The 14,549-nt window shown below is 37.7% G+C and overlaps 2 protein-coding genes across 2 annotated transcripts in view; one reads left to right on the top strand and one right to left on the bottom strand.

Moving 5' to 3' along the window:
* Nucleotides 1-6,154: 6,154 nt before the first annotated feature.
* LOC104608638 (uncharacterized) lies at nucleotides 6,155-6,992 on the top strand. Its single transcript, XM_010274679.3, has one exon. The coding sequence runs from the start codon at nucleotides 6,298-6,300 to the stop codon at nucleotides 6,748-6,750; it is 453 nt and encodes a 150-aa protein (XP_010272981.1). The 5' UTR covers nucleotides 6,155-6,297; the 3' UTR covers nucleotides 6,751-6,992.
* A 3,851-nt stretch (nucleotides 6,993-10,843) lies between these two features.
* The window catches only part of LOC104608639 (uncharacterized), a 69,658-nt gene continuing 65,952 nt past the window's right edge, over nucleotides 10,844-14,549 (bottom strand). Inside the window, exons 10-14 of the mRNA XM_010274680.3 lie at nucleotides 13,853-13,983; nucleotides 13,663-13,750; nucleotides 12,458-12,671; nucleotides 12,191-12,291; nucleotides 10,844-11,759 (exon numbers count right to left, since the gene is read on the bottom strand). Of these exons, the coding sequence (XP_010272982.1) occupies nucleotides 11,244-11,759; nucleotides 12,191-12,291; nucleotides 12,458-12,671; nucleotides 13,663-13,750; nucleotides 13,853-13,983 (1,050 nt within the window). The 3' untranslated portion in view covers nucleotides 10,844-11,243. The remainder of the gene's footprint in view (nucleotides 11,760-12,190; nucleotides 12,292-12,457; nucleotides 12,672-13,662; nucleotides 13,751-13,852; nucleotides 13,984-14,549) is intronic.

The following is a 14,549-nucleotide window of genomic DNA, read 5'->3' on the forward strand; positions in this document are numbered from 1 at the left end:
AACTTTTCCAATGAGGGGAAAATTTCAACACTTAAATGGGACAAAAATACCCCATTTAATAATAAACTAGCGGAGGGGGCCCTGCATTGCAGGGGCTCGCTCATAAACTATTAGGCTCGAGCTCGATTCAAATTAGAGACTTGAGCTTGAGCTCGAGCTTGGTTCGAGTCAAAGGCTCGGAAGTTCGAGCTTGGATACCTTTGATTGTAGGTTCCTCAAGCAGCCGAGGTCTCCCTCAGCTGCTAAAGTGTCGAGCTGAGGTTTCCCTAGCAGGCGAGGTGTCAATCTAAGGTCTCCCTTAGTTGACAAGGTGCTAAGCTGAGGTCCACCTCAGTTGTCGAGGTGTTGAGCCAAGATCTCCCTTAATGACCGAGGTGCTAAGCCGATGTCTCTCTCAATGGTTGAGGCATGGTTTTTAAAACCGACCCGATGACCAAACCAATCAGGGGTCCAGTTACCAAGTTGAACGGTCCGACCGTTCAAACTAAACGTTCGGCCCATTTTAACAAAAAAATAAAAAACGGTCAAAACCGTTCCAATGATTAACCGCCCAGTTTAATGATTCGCTGACCAAAATCAATGGTTTTGGGGGGAAATCCTATTTTTGGGGAAAATGGAACCGAACACCTAATCGGTTCCCGGTTTTTCCGATCCGCTTTTGAAAACCATGGGTCGAGGTGTCATCTAGCTTGAGCTCAATTTGAATTAGAGATTCGAGCTTGAGCTCAGAAGTTCGAGCTCAGCTTGGCTCGAACTTGACTACCTTTGATTGCAGGTCCTCTAATAGCCGAGATGTCGAGCTGAGGTCTCCCTCAGTTGGAGAGAGAGAGTGGCATTCTTGTAATTTATAAGGGGAGAGAGAGATGTCATTCTTGTAATTTGTAAGAAGAGAGAGAGAGAGAGTTGATAGGAGAGAGAGTGACATTCTTGTAATTTGAAAGAAAAAAGCAAGAGAGAGAGAGAGTTGGTAGGAGAGTGGCATTCTTGTAAGTTAAAAGAAAAAAGCAAAAGAGAGAATGTTGGTAAAGAGTGAAATTCTTGTAGTAGATTCCATTTCCATCATCCTCATGCCTTCTTATGTACACATTTCAGCTTAATATATTTACTATAGGAGGGGCCCTGTGTTGCAGGGGCTCGCTCACAAACTATCAGTCTCAAGCTCGATTCGAATTAGAGACTTGAGCTCGAGCTCGAGTCAAAAGCTCAAAAGTTCGATCTCGGTTACCTTTGATTGCAAGTCTCTTAAGCAATTGAGGTCTCCCTCAATTGCCGAAGTACCAAATTGAGGTCTCTCTTAGTTGTTGAAGTGTCGAGTTGAGATTTCCCTAGCAGGCGAGGTGTCGAGCTAAGGTCTCCCTTAGTTGACAAGGTGCCGAGATGAGGACTCCCTCAGTTGTCGATGTGCTAAGCTGAGATCTCCCTCAGTGACCGAGGTGCTGAGCCGTGGTGTCCCTTAGTGGTCGAGGTGTCTTGTAGCTCAAGCTCGATTCAAATTAGAGACTTGAGCTTGAGCTTGAGCTTGAGCTTAGAAGTTCGAGCTCGGCTCGGCTCGAATTTGACTACCTTTGATTGCAAGTCTCCTATCAGTCGAGGTGCCGAGCTGAGGTCTCTCTCAATTGGAGAGAGAGTGACATTCTTGTAATTTATAAGGAGAGAGAGAGAGAGAGAGAGTGTGGTATTCTTGTAATTTGAAAAAAAAAAGCAAGAGAGAGAGAATTGGCGGAAGAGAATAATAGCATTCTTGTAATTTCTATAAAAACAAAAGCAAAACATAATGTTAGATTCTATTTCCCTCATCCTCATGCCTTCTTAGGTACACATTTCAACTTAATATATTTATATTAAGATATAGATTTTTATGATTAAAATAGTCATTATTTTTACTTGAAAAATAAAATAACATGGATAAATGTAGTATTTCCCAAAAAAATTTACCCAAATAACTAGATTTACCCGACAATTGAATGGGGCCTAAAAATAATCTTGGGCAAAACGTAACCTAGAATTTTGCATATCTTCTTTCTCTCTTCTTATCATAGAATTTAGCATTTTACAGGGTTTGCATCGTAACTCGGAAAAACAGTCTATATAGTTTCAGAAGCAACCATTAGATAATTAAAGCTCAATTGGTTTATTTTGGTAGCAAATCAGACTTATTGTCTCTGGAATTTTTTAACCTTCAAAGACTCAACAAAGTACATCCACAACCACAAGTTGCTGTATCGAATTTTCACGCAATGCATACAAAGGTACATGCACCTCGAAGCTGTCATCTGCTGTTACGGGGCGTTTTTACGGCCTTAATTTTAGGCAAGTGCAGTTAACTTGTCCCTACTACTAATATTACTTCTACCTCCACTCAGGCAATCACCTACCTATTTTCCAATTTTTTACTAACCAAAATAAAAATAAAATACTGGCCCATTCATGGGGAAACACTTCACAAACCAGATCAAGTATCGTCTGTGGTCGTGGGGGCCACTGGGCCCTTTCCTGGTGGATGGCTCAGATCGATCACAACCACATTATTCTTTCGGCTTTCACATGGCAAGAAGTGTAGAGAAGATACCTAATTGAGTCAATTGACTCGATTCTCAATCAACTTGGTTTGCTCAGATTGATCATGTCGTCATTAATGTTGCAAGAAGCTATTTTAGTCCCAAACCAATTTGCCACGTGGAAGGTTCTTTGTTCAATGTTCATTCAGCCTCTTTCACTTAAAACTCACAATCACAAATTCGTAATTGATGTATTTAAATTAATTGTACATTCGAAACTCCCTTGATATATGTGATAAATGGAATTACTGATGGATTGACCCAACCTACCTTGTTTGTATAAATCAGTCCTACCAATTCCATCCATGTTAATATTTAACGGAGGGCCCTGCTTTGCAGGGGTTGGAATGGAACCGTCTAACCGTTGACTTCGTTTCTAGCAAAAAATCGTTGAATCGGTCAATGATGCATTGACCCAGCGTGGTCAAACCATTGACCTGTTCAATGGCTTTTGGTCATTTTTTTTTTTTTTTTTTAATTTTTGTTGTTAGAATGGGCCATCATTTTGAACCAAATAATCGAACTGTCACCCCGAAAACCGGTGGGCAGAATAGTTCCGTTTTCAGGTCATATGAACCACACGCTCGAATGGCATAACACGCATGGTACTGCTTAATGGACCTCACACACTCAATTTTTTGCCTGTAATTTTTTTTGTTAGAATGGGTCATCCGTTTTTTTTTTTTTTTTTAATTGGGAATCGTTAACCTGTTGACCCGTTCAATGGTTTTTTCTGTTTTTTATTTTTTATTTTAATTTTTGTTGCCAAAACGGGCTGTCCGTTCGAATTGGACAGTCGAACCGTCAACCAAAAAACCGGTGGCCAGAACGGTTCCATTTTCGGGTCGTATGAGTCACACACTCGAATGATATAACACGTATGATACTGCTTAATGGACCTCACACACTCAATTTTTTGTCTGTATCTTTTGTTGTTAGAATGGGTCATCCGTTAGAACGGGCCGTCCGTTCGAACTAGACGGTCAAATCGTTGACCCAAAAACCAGTGGCCAGAACGGTTTCTTTTTCGGATCGTATGAGTCACACACTCGAATGACATAACACGTATGATACTACTTAATGGACCTCACAAACTCATTTTTTTTGCCTATAAATTTTGTTGTCAAAACGGACCATCCGTTCAAGCCGGATGATCGAACTGTCGACCCAAAGTTCGGTGGCTAGAACGGTTCCATAATTTTTTGCTTATAATTTTTGTTGTCAGAACGGGCCATCCATTCGAACCGGATAGTTGAACCGTTGGTTGTCAGAACGTTATTAACAACATTTATCAATAATAGTAAGTAATTATACTATTCAATTAAATAATCATTAATGATAGTTTTAATAATATAATTTAGTTATTTTTAATATAACAGTAAATATTAAATTTATGAATAGGATTTATTAACAATATTCATTAAATTAATAATTACCAAAATTAAATTAAATTAACAGTATTTTTCAGTAATAGTCATAGTTAGTAATTTTAATATTTTATTAAATAATCAATAACAATACATTTAATAACATTTTAATTATTTTTAATATAACAATAATTACTAAATTTATCAACAGTATTTAATAATAATAATAATATTTATAATTTTAATTTAAAGTAAAATTAAAATAAGTATATATTTATTAACAATATTTATAATAAGAGTAATTATTAATTATAATCACTAATTATATATTTATTAAACTACTGTAATAATGAATAATTATTAAAATAAATAGATATATTTATTAAATTACTATAATAATCAGTAATTACTGTTATTTATATGACAGCAATTATTGGATTGCTATCACGTAAGAATCTATTGGCACGAATAGATTCCATTTCCTAGACGGAGAAAGCACCTATATATATATATATACCTTGTGGTTACCACATTGATGTACTTTATCTTTATATCTTTCGGCAATTTGAATGGACAAATGAAAATGGGCTATTTAATTTGCACCACCTCACCTCGTATCAAAATTCAAAAGTGAACTCTTTTGCATGTGTAAGGAGATCTTATTAGGTGGGCCCACCAAATTCATTTCTTTGCTACGATATTGGAAACGTAGGAAGCTGCTGGCTGTTTGTTTCAGTGGAGATATAATAAATATGGATTAGTAACGTAGCAAGTTTTCCCTCCTAGTGAGCTATTAGTCACCTATATATTATCAAACTTTTCCAACTTTGTTGAAATTTCCGATTTCCATTTTATAAAGTAAGGGGAAAGGTGTTGAGCTAGTAGTCTACTACAGGTTGTGAACAAACCACGAAACACTTTCAGATGTAAACAGCGCAAGAAAATTAGAAAGAAGAAACACCTACTACCAGAATATCTTCCCAATAAACATCATGGTACGTAGCAGATGAACAGATACGATACGAACTCGGGACTTTCCCTTGCTTAATTAAGTTGTTCTTAAGAAATTTCAATTCCTGAATGATAAATCTATAATGGGTAGCAGCAGTCGATCGACACATATAGATAAATGAGTTGAGATGCTGCCCCATTGCGTTGGATGGATGATGTACATCATAATCCCTTGGGAGTTGGGACTCGGGGGAGCCAATTAGGAGACAAGTCTCACTTTAGCAAGAGAATTTGTTTAATTGAAATAGCTAGGTTAGTTTAATTACCAACACTCCGTCTTGATGTTTTGGCATCCAAGTATATCCTCTAAGCATATATAGTTTTCTCAAATTCTTCAATTGGCCTATAAATTCTTGGGATGGTACTAACTTACATTTGCAACACACAGAGAAGCGAGAGCCCAGGTTGATTAATGCTAGCTGTTTGATTAGCAGAGACAAAGACTTCCACGTTTACATGATCTGGTCTGACGACCAAAGTGACCATGAAAACGAAGCGGACGCAAACGTAACACCTCATCATCAATCTGGATTCTGGATTCTGGATTCAGTCAGTCTCTGTTCCCTGAGCCAAAAAAACACAAGGATGTTCCTGGACAGACCGACAAAACATGCGTCTGCTCGGCTAACAGGATGAGATTATTGGTTCTAGAAATCTGGGATGATCAACACCCAGCTTTCATTAATCCCATGGATCCTGGTCTCTGCTTTGGAGACACACCCATGTGCCAACAAACCAGACTTCATCACTTGGCTTCAGTAGGACGCTGTTGTTGATCTCTGCAATATCTCCATGCTCAACCCCCCTGAACTCACCATCTCCCAAGTCCTAACAAATCGTATCTACAGACTACAGACTACAGACTACAAAGTAAGCAGTACTCGTGCAAGGCAAAGCCTTCCTTCAGGTCAGGCGTGGCTGATGGCTCGAGGTAAAAATTCTGCCCACGTGTAACTCCGCTCACAAAACTCGAAATCCCCGTCGCCTCGTCCTTTTCCACAAAATTGGGCCCCACGGGAGCTTCCTTGCATCCGGACCGTCCCCCATACTTTTTTATTCTTTCGACGACTTTTCAACAACGAGGACCCCCAACGGTGATTACGCAATACGCACTAATAAAAAGAAAAAGCTGACGAACTCTCGTCGAAGCACATGCATCGACTACTGTGTGCACGTCTCTAGCGTTTCTTGATTTCTGTATATAAAGAGAGAGAGGGATATGTGTGCAAACAACAGAGAGAGAGAGAGAGAGAGAGTGAGAGAAAGGATGAAGAGCCGATTGTAGGGAAAAGAAGTAAAACGATCTGAGCTCAGAGAAGCAAGATAGTCGGGAGGAAGGAGATCATCAAAAGAAATAAGATATGGGTTTGTCCGAAGCTCAGGCACGGTGCAAGAAGCACCCCAAGCACAGGCAGTCACCTGGTGTATGTTCGTCTTGTCTAAGAGAGAGACTCTCTCAGCTCTCCTCTGCTACTTCGCGCAGAACAACTGCAGCTTCGTCTTGCTCTTCTTCTTTATCTTCTTCGCCTTACTCTTCTGATTCTTCTTCCTGTTCTTCTCCACTTAGCCAACCAAATGCTTCGCAAGTGAAAGGTCCGGTATGTTTCCTGAAAAGTGGTAATGATGGGCTCATGAGGAGCAGATCGATTGCGTTTGTTACTCGAAACCGAATTGCAGCAGAGATTACGGACGAGAAGAAGAAAGGTGGGTTCTGGTCCAAGCTGCTTCGTTCGACTTCGACCAGTAAGAGAACGAAGGGCGCGATGATGCACTCCAGGACGGTGAGGGAGAGAGCCAATAACGTTGTTTATTAAAACGAAGATCGTGTTGTATTAATATTTTGCTCTCTTTCTCTCTTTCTGTCTCTTCATAAAAATAATATCATCTAAGTTCGTCTGGTTTTACATTCTTTCTACAAGAAGAAAGAGAAACAGAACAAACCCAAAAAGGAAAAACTTGTCATTTTGGTGTATAGGTTTCTTTATTAAGACTGATCGAATTCATTAGCAACATACAGAGATATCAAATGAACAAACACTTTCGCCTTCTTCTTCTTCTTCTTCTTCTTCTTCTTCTTACGTCTGAACTTAAACTGATCAAAGACAGTAATCTAATATAAATCAAGCAAGCGCAATGTCTAGAACATGGTGGGCAATGACATCACTCAACCCAAGCCCAAAATCCCAGCAGCTGAGAAACCAAAGGCAGGCCGGCCGATTGGTAGACTTCTTCAACAGATATCCTTTCGAGGCAGGTCCTTCCATGAACGTGTGTACATTGACCAAATCCCAACCATATTAATTAAGAAAGGAAAAGGCACCTCCTGTTTCGGTCTCGGAGTCTTAAGCCGTCGAATATTGACCTAGGAAGCAATTTTATTGCGTCAACGGATGGTGACTGGCGAGGAACTCTTGGGCAAAGACCAGACTCCAGAGGTTTTGATGAAAATTGATTAAAACACCGACTCAGAAAATTACAAAATTGCTTCTATTTATTTGATTTACCAAACAAAAAATGTCAAGCAAGTTAAGGGAGAAAACTTAAAAGGCCGTTTGGTAACGGTTGAATGGCCTAACTGGTCAGGCCTTTTGCCTTGATAGCTTAATCTTACAATTCATACTCGTAAGCAATTCAGTCGTTATCAAACGGCCCCTTAGCCAAACAGAGTTTGTTCCGTAGATCCAATATCCATTAGAGTTTCAGTTGATCTTGCCTATGACGACCAATGTTGTTTTACAAATTCTTTGCTTCTAATTTCTTATGGGGCTGCAAACGATATTTCCAACCCTAAATTTCTTTGACAACATTTATCTTCTTAGCGTAAACAAGTACAGAACTTGACATTATATGAAGATTGGTTCACCTTCTCAGTCACAAAAAGGAATCTTCCCTCTTAAAAAACTTGTCCATAAAATAAAATCGAGGGATAAATGAGCCTTCAACAGTAATACTTTCCAATATGCAACTTTTTTTTTTTAATACAAAAGTAAAATTAGCATCAGCGGAGAATCGCTCTGCCCGCTGCATCAAGAAAAACTAGAAATTTCAAATCCCAGGGGAAATTCGTAGTCAAGATGATGATATCTTCGTGCTCCTCTCCTCTGTTAGCCAGCCAATCTGCAACTGCATTTCATTCTCTTTGTGGGTATGCCTGTATGTAATTCTTGCTGTGGTTTTCTGAGCCAGCCGCTTGAACTCCTCAACTAAAGAGAGACATTTCCATGGGATCTTCGAGTCACCTTGGAGGGTGCTGATGACTAGGAGGGAATCAAATTCAATGATGATGGATTGGTTGTGAACCTGCAAAGCTAGTTTATGGGCCTTGAGGGAGGGCCGCAATTGAGATTGTTGTGTTGCCAATTTAATTTGTTGCTAACTTAGCTTTTAGTTTATTGCCTTTAAAGAAGTCTATCATGATGTACAAAGGCACACCTGCCATCAATCAAAATTTATTTATATACTCTGCAGGTGGAGGGATCCATCTTATACAATTCAGTTACATCGGTGGGTTCAAACTCTGATTGATTAGAGGCTTGTCTGCTTAGAATGACCGATCAGTTCAAGGGTCAAAATTTGTAGGTTAAAAGTACTGTCGGTGCTAGTTCGGAATTGATGGCAATTCACAGGCGGGCGTTGATGAATAAAGTGTGGGTTGTGGTTCTTTTGAATGCTTATAACTCTATAGTGTAAATAAAAAATCTGCATTGGACAAATCCGTATTTCTCCATATTTTGCATAGGTCCAGAAGGATCTGAGGTTTTTTTTTTTTTCAGAGTGAAAATGACTTTTTCCCAATCTTAACTGAAACCAAAACTACTACTTTTGGTCTTTTGCTGGTGGTATGCATTTTGGACATTCAGTCATTCAGACATGGCGTCCCTTTAATCGAAGAATTGCAATTGTGAATTTGCCCAGACGCTTACGGTTCAAGAGCCCGCCAGTCTACAAGATTACAAGTCCGGGGCTTGTAATAAGTTTCAGGATTAAAATTCTGCCACTAAGGCTGTGTTTGGTTGCATTATAAATTTTATTTGCATCGGTGTAAATGCATAGGAGCACAGGACTGCAAATTTTGATTCATTCTTTATTCAGATTTGACTTTATAATTTACTGTGAAAAGTAAAACAACTAAACAAGGTAATCTCCGCTTTAAATGAAAGAGAATGTATGTTAGAGGATTAACAGTAAGGCAACATGCAAGATGATATAATCCAAACTTTGTATGAAAAAATTGAGGTAGAAGGAAGGTGGTGCAAGATTTGCTGTAAAATTTGCATTGTTAATACGTGCAAAAGAAAAAAAAAAGTGCAACTTTTGTAGGGTTTCAATTATAATTCCAGGACATAACACCAGAAAAAACTTACAACCAACTAACCAGTATCATAAAAGAGGTAACCAATCAGGTGGTATTCATCAAAATTCATGGACTGCTACAAGGTTCAAGGTATCGGAAACGCTATGCGTATTGGAAAGGCAAATTTAAGAGACATATCGGGATACACTTTGGATACGCATGAATACGGATGAAAAATTAAGATACACATGGAAACACATGAAAATGCTATAAATACTCTAATAAATCATAAATAAACATTAATGCATAAAAATAACATGTTTTAGTGGGTTTTATGAAAAAAACATGTTATAATCAATAAACAGGAAGTTTGGAATAGAAACATACTATCTAATTGTGGACATTATAGATAAAGTAATTATCTTGCATGTTTTATTCTAATTTTTTAAAAACTAAATAGTTATTTATTTTTATTCAAATAATTATTTTACATGTTTTATTCTAAAAATTAAATTAAAATTAAGAAAAGTAAATACGTAACAAAAAATTGAATGGATTTATGGACATAATAGATGAAATAATTATTTTACACATTTTATTTTAAAAATTAAAAAAATAAATAAATATCAATGTTTTAAAACATAGAGGCATTCCACTACCTAGAGGCGTGAAGAAGCATAGTTCAGAATGCAAGAAGCATAAGCCTCTCGAACACAAGGAGGTGAAAGCTTCCTTAAGAAGAGGAAGGAGGAAGGGGGATTTCATTTTTTTTCTTTATCTTTAATAAAAATCTTTTACAATAAGAACAATAAAAATGCATAACAGTTGTTAACAGGGGGTTCTTGTCGAAGGGGAGCAAGACCCCCCTAACTCAAAAATATAAATTGAGCTGCATCGAAAAGGGGGACGGGGGTCTAGGGGGCAAAGCCCCCCAGTCAAAGGGGCAGGGGGCAAACCATTTTCTTTCCCCTAATCTTTTCTAGCATTGACTGAAAATGTAAAAGAAATTTGAAAATACATATTTATTTTCGCTCATTTTTTCACAACCTTGAAAAACCTATTGAATCTTGCAAATTTATAGATGTTTTGACAAATTTGTACGAAAATTGAGTCTTTAGAAAGGTTAAAAAGCTTTTTAAAGGGTTTAGGAAAGAAAGAAGACTTCTAAAATAGGTTTAGAAGTCCTCTTTCGAAGGGAGTTTTATTTGCGATTCTGCCACAATAAAATTGTATTGTATCGATCAATACGACTAATACAGTGCCAAAACGCACCGATACTCAACAATACGACATCGATACAACGAATAGATACAGCACATTCAATTTGGTACCATATACTGTGCCGAAAACTTGTCGGAACAATATGTATCGACCAATAGATGACGAAATTTTGAACCTTGGGCTGCTGGTCAAAGCTCTTCGAGTACCATTCCTTTCTGGTATCATAGATTTTCCTTTGTAATACAAATCATAATTACAAACAAATGAAATTAAAAATTGAACTAGTACAAATTTTGCACCCAGTCAAGATTTGCACTCCAACCAAATGCAGGCTAACGAATTCAATCTCCTTTGCGTGTGATTAGGGAGCAACAAAAGGCTGTAGAATATGCTTTGAAAAAACAAATCTGGAGAAAAATCTTACATTCACTCATTAACAGTATTTTAACAACGGCAAGAGACGCGAATACCAATCTTTTGTCCATCGATACAGTTAAACATCACAAAAATCCCATAAAAATATAAAACTATTGCCTCCCACCGTAAATTGTATTCCTATTTGCCTGCCATGTGTACATCTGCTCGTTATGAGTATTTGATTTGGTATAGCAGAACCTCCTCCATTGCTGCAGGAAATTCAAATTAATGCTAAAGATTTGGTGTGTTCTGAGCATCAAGCCACCAATACTTCTCTGGAACCTGTACAATTGTGGGCGAATGAAACCAAAAATGGTACCCACGTATTCAATTCTTACATCCTCATCTAATCTTCATACCTCAGAATTATAGTAATTATCTGGTGGATCCTGAAGTTTTAATGTCCATGTCATTGTCCTCATCACTACAATCCTCGTGATCTGCTGCTGGACGTTTTAATCTCTGGAATATTTCGTCCAAGGACTCCGGTGATGGATCACGGGACTCAAGTTTTGTCTCCTGAAATTGGCGTAAAGGCATGAATGTCTTGGAAACCATATTAGCTTTAAAACTTTGAAATCCCGTCTTCATTGATACCCATGTTGAGGACAATGTGGAAGATGGTGCCCCTCTTGTATTACCATCACTATGGTGGTGAGAATTGTCTGATTCAAGCAAAGATACTGTAGCAGAAGTAATGTTCTTCTCTGTTGCCTTTGTACTGGATGTTTGTCTACTTTGTTGCACTCTTATGGTAGCATACTTGCTTCCAATGGCTTCTCTGTTCATGCCATATTTCCGGATCTCTTCTTTTATGGGTTTTGATCGACTTTCCTTTTCACTGTCCATGGCCAAAGTAGTTGCTGGTTTCATTTCAATGGTAGTCTTGTCCTGAAAACCATCTCAAGTTTTAGCAGTAAAACATTGCCTTGGTTAAAGTCGAAAATGATTTAAGTGAAAGGAAAATGAAGATATCAACAACAAAAGAGAGGACTTTGATGGCCAAAAAATAAGGGCAATTGTAGATCCTGCCAACCAGTATCGTAAATTTGTGTTTATTGGTAAATTTAAAATAACATTGCATCATTGAAGGCATCTCCATGCTGCATAACAGTGTATTTATAATGCCAAAATTAGCCTTTTGAAAGTAGCTCTTGCTAAACTCATAATTCTTTCATTCCATTAGTGCATGTGCGGCCCTTAAGCACATGCACATGTATAGCTGACCCAAAATAGTTGGGGTTAAGGCTGAGTTGAGTATTACCACAAATGCCTTTTTCTTAGTAAACAAAAAAGACCAACAGTTTAGGAGTTTTACGTACTGAGCTATTGCTGCCAGACTCAACATCCACGCCATTGAAATTCCTTGCCAATGGGATTACATGCTCACCGACCTTAAGTCCTTGTTCAAGCCAAGATCTCTCTGGGGAAAAAGATTTTCATATTTTTCAGGCATAAAATATGACATTATTAGCACAGAAAAATAGAGATGCCTCAACCTTACCCAATCCAAATGATCTAGAATGTAGAACTGCATATGTACTGTATGCATGCTAACACAGAAGAAAAAGAGGTCAGGAACTATTCACCTTTTTGCAGGATGATTATTCCTGAAGCATCAAGCCCATCCAAATCATCAGCCTCAGTTTGAAACCTGAACTTTTTCCAGCTTCCAAAAAAATCAATTACCCGATCAAAAAAATTGCTCGCAACTAATAAGGTATATATAACCATAATAAGTGGATATATTTTATTAAATCCTTGCCCAAAGAAAGGGACAGCACCATCAATTTTCCCCATTCTCTGCAGATCAAGCCAGAAATTTATCAATCTCACATGTAAAAGAATCAATTTTGGAGAAAGATAAACAAATAATAGAAAAATGATGCTATTTTGAAAAATATTAATTTTAATATGCCCTAAATTAAGATATAAACATGCATTCGGTGGCTTCAGACTGGAACCAATCTTTCCCCACCCACCACCCCCAGATCTATAAAGATAACCAAAGAGAGAAATTAAAAGAAACAAAAAAAGGTCAGCTGCTGGATATATAAATTTCATGTTCTAAAGAAGAGGCTACAATGACAGCTTCTCCACAGGGTTGGGAAGAACCAAGTTTTCTTACCAGTGCCAGATGGGTTGGCAACGGATATAGGTCCTGTTTGTCAAATATCATCCCTAAATCACTCGTGGTGAACACGTACAAAAAACAGGCTGCCCTTTCCTGGGTTTCTTTAATTTGAAAAATGAAATATCAAATATTTAAAGGTGAAATCAATGCATGGAACGTGCTCACTAACATAAGACCACTATACATGGTCAATCTAAAGTCACCATAAGGTGCCAGTTGGTTGGCAAAGCCTGTGAAATACCACAAACATGGGGTCCACCAACAAACCAGGGAATTGCCGAGTCTGGCTTGCATCAGCCTGGTCCAGTTTGGAATGGTGACTGTGACAGCAAAATCCAAAAAAGGTTCAAATTTGTGGAACATAAAAAAGCTGTGAATTACACATATCTTATGTATTCACTTTCATCTAAAAGCAGTTAAAGTAACTGCTTTAACTGCAGCAGTTCCTAAAAGTAAACAAGAGTAAAGGCAAATATACATAAGATGGTGGGAGGATATGAAATTACATCAGTAGAACAGTATGGCACAAGAGTACATGAAACTTAAACTTACAGAAAGCATTTTCTATGCATTACCATGTCATTTACTTATTTAATTTTGTCTTCAGTTTATGCAGAGTAAAGAGGATAGCAAAAGTATGTGACATAAGGGGTAGCTTACCTTTTCAAAGATAGTTTTGGCATCCCCACCAAGATGAATGAGATTGAGAAAGTTGTAAGAAATTGGAGGTGCATATCTTGCAACCATCCTAGCAAATGTTTGAAAGAAATTTAATTATGAACCACCACTACTTGAATATAAGATCTCAACATGAACATAATCTTGTATTTATGATTTGAGAAAAACTTACGAGCAAATCATAAGCAAACTGACTGAGCTTGTCTGTCTTGGTGTCAATGAGTAAAACATCAGCATTCCAATTTTGAACAAGGAATAATATGTGCATATACACATGTACATCAGAGGAATGAAAGCAGATATCTGTAAAGAAACCAAGGAATTAATTATCAATCTAAAGCAGAAAAATCCAGACAAAGAAGTCAGATGGTGAGAAGCTCAGAAGAACCGTCCAAATTAGAACAGCAAATCAAAAAGAAAAGGTTGGCATATTTGCAAAAGATCTATGTACTAAAAGCTATTTATTTAAAAGTATTCCTAAACTAACAATATATATTTTTTTGATATCTTCTGAAGGGCTACATAATGGGGGGTAGCCCATCCCCGACCCATAATCCCCTCCCCCCCCCCAAACTAGGTGCAGGCGGGATTTGATCCCAAGTCTCCGCTATGACCAGCAGGAGACCTTACCAACCAGCTGATTGGCACCTTGCCATTCCTAAACTAACAATATTATTAAAAAAAAAAAAAACAGTCCTGTAACCCAAGTATGGAAACATGTATCAGTGCTAGACCTGGAATGTGAAGTGCCAAAAAAGTAGGAAAACAAATCACTTTTCACCCAACAAAGCAAAATAAATAAAAACAATACTGAATGTTCATACAATTCATTTCATGTGGTATGCGATATCTTCTAACATAAATCAGTT

This window comes from Nelumbo nucifera, chromosome 1, assembly GCF_055504915.1.
Source record: "Nelumbo nucifera cultivar China Antique chromosome 1, China Antique-T2T, whole genome shotgun sequence".
Lineage (NCBI taxonomy): Eukaryota > Viridiplantae > Streptophyta > Magnoliopsida > Proteales > Nelumbonaceae > Nelumbo > Nelumbo nucifera.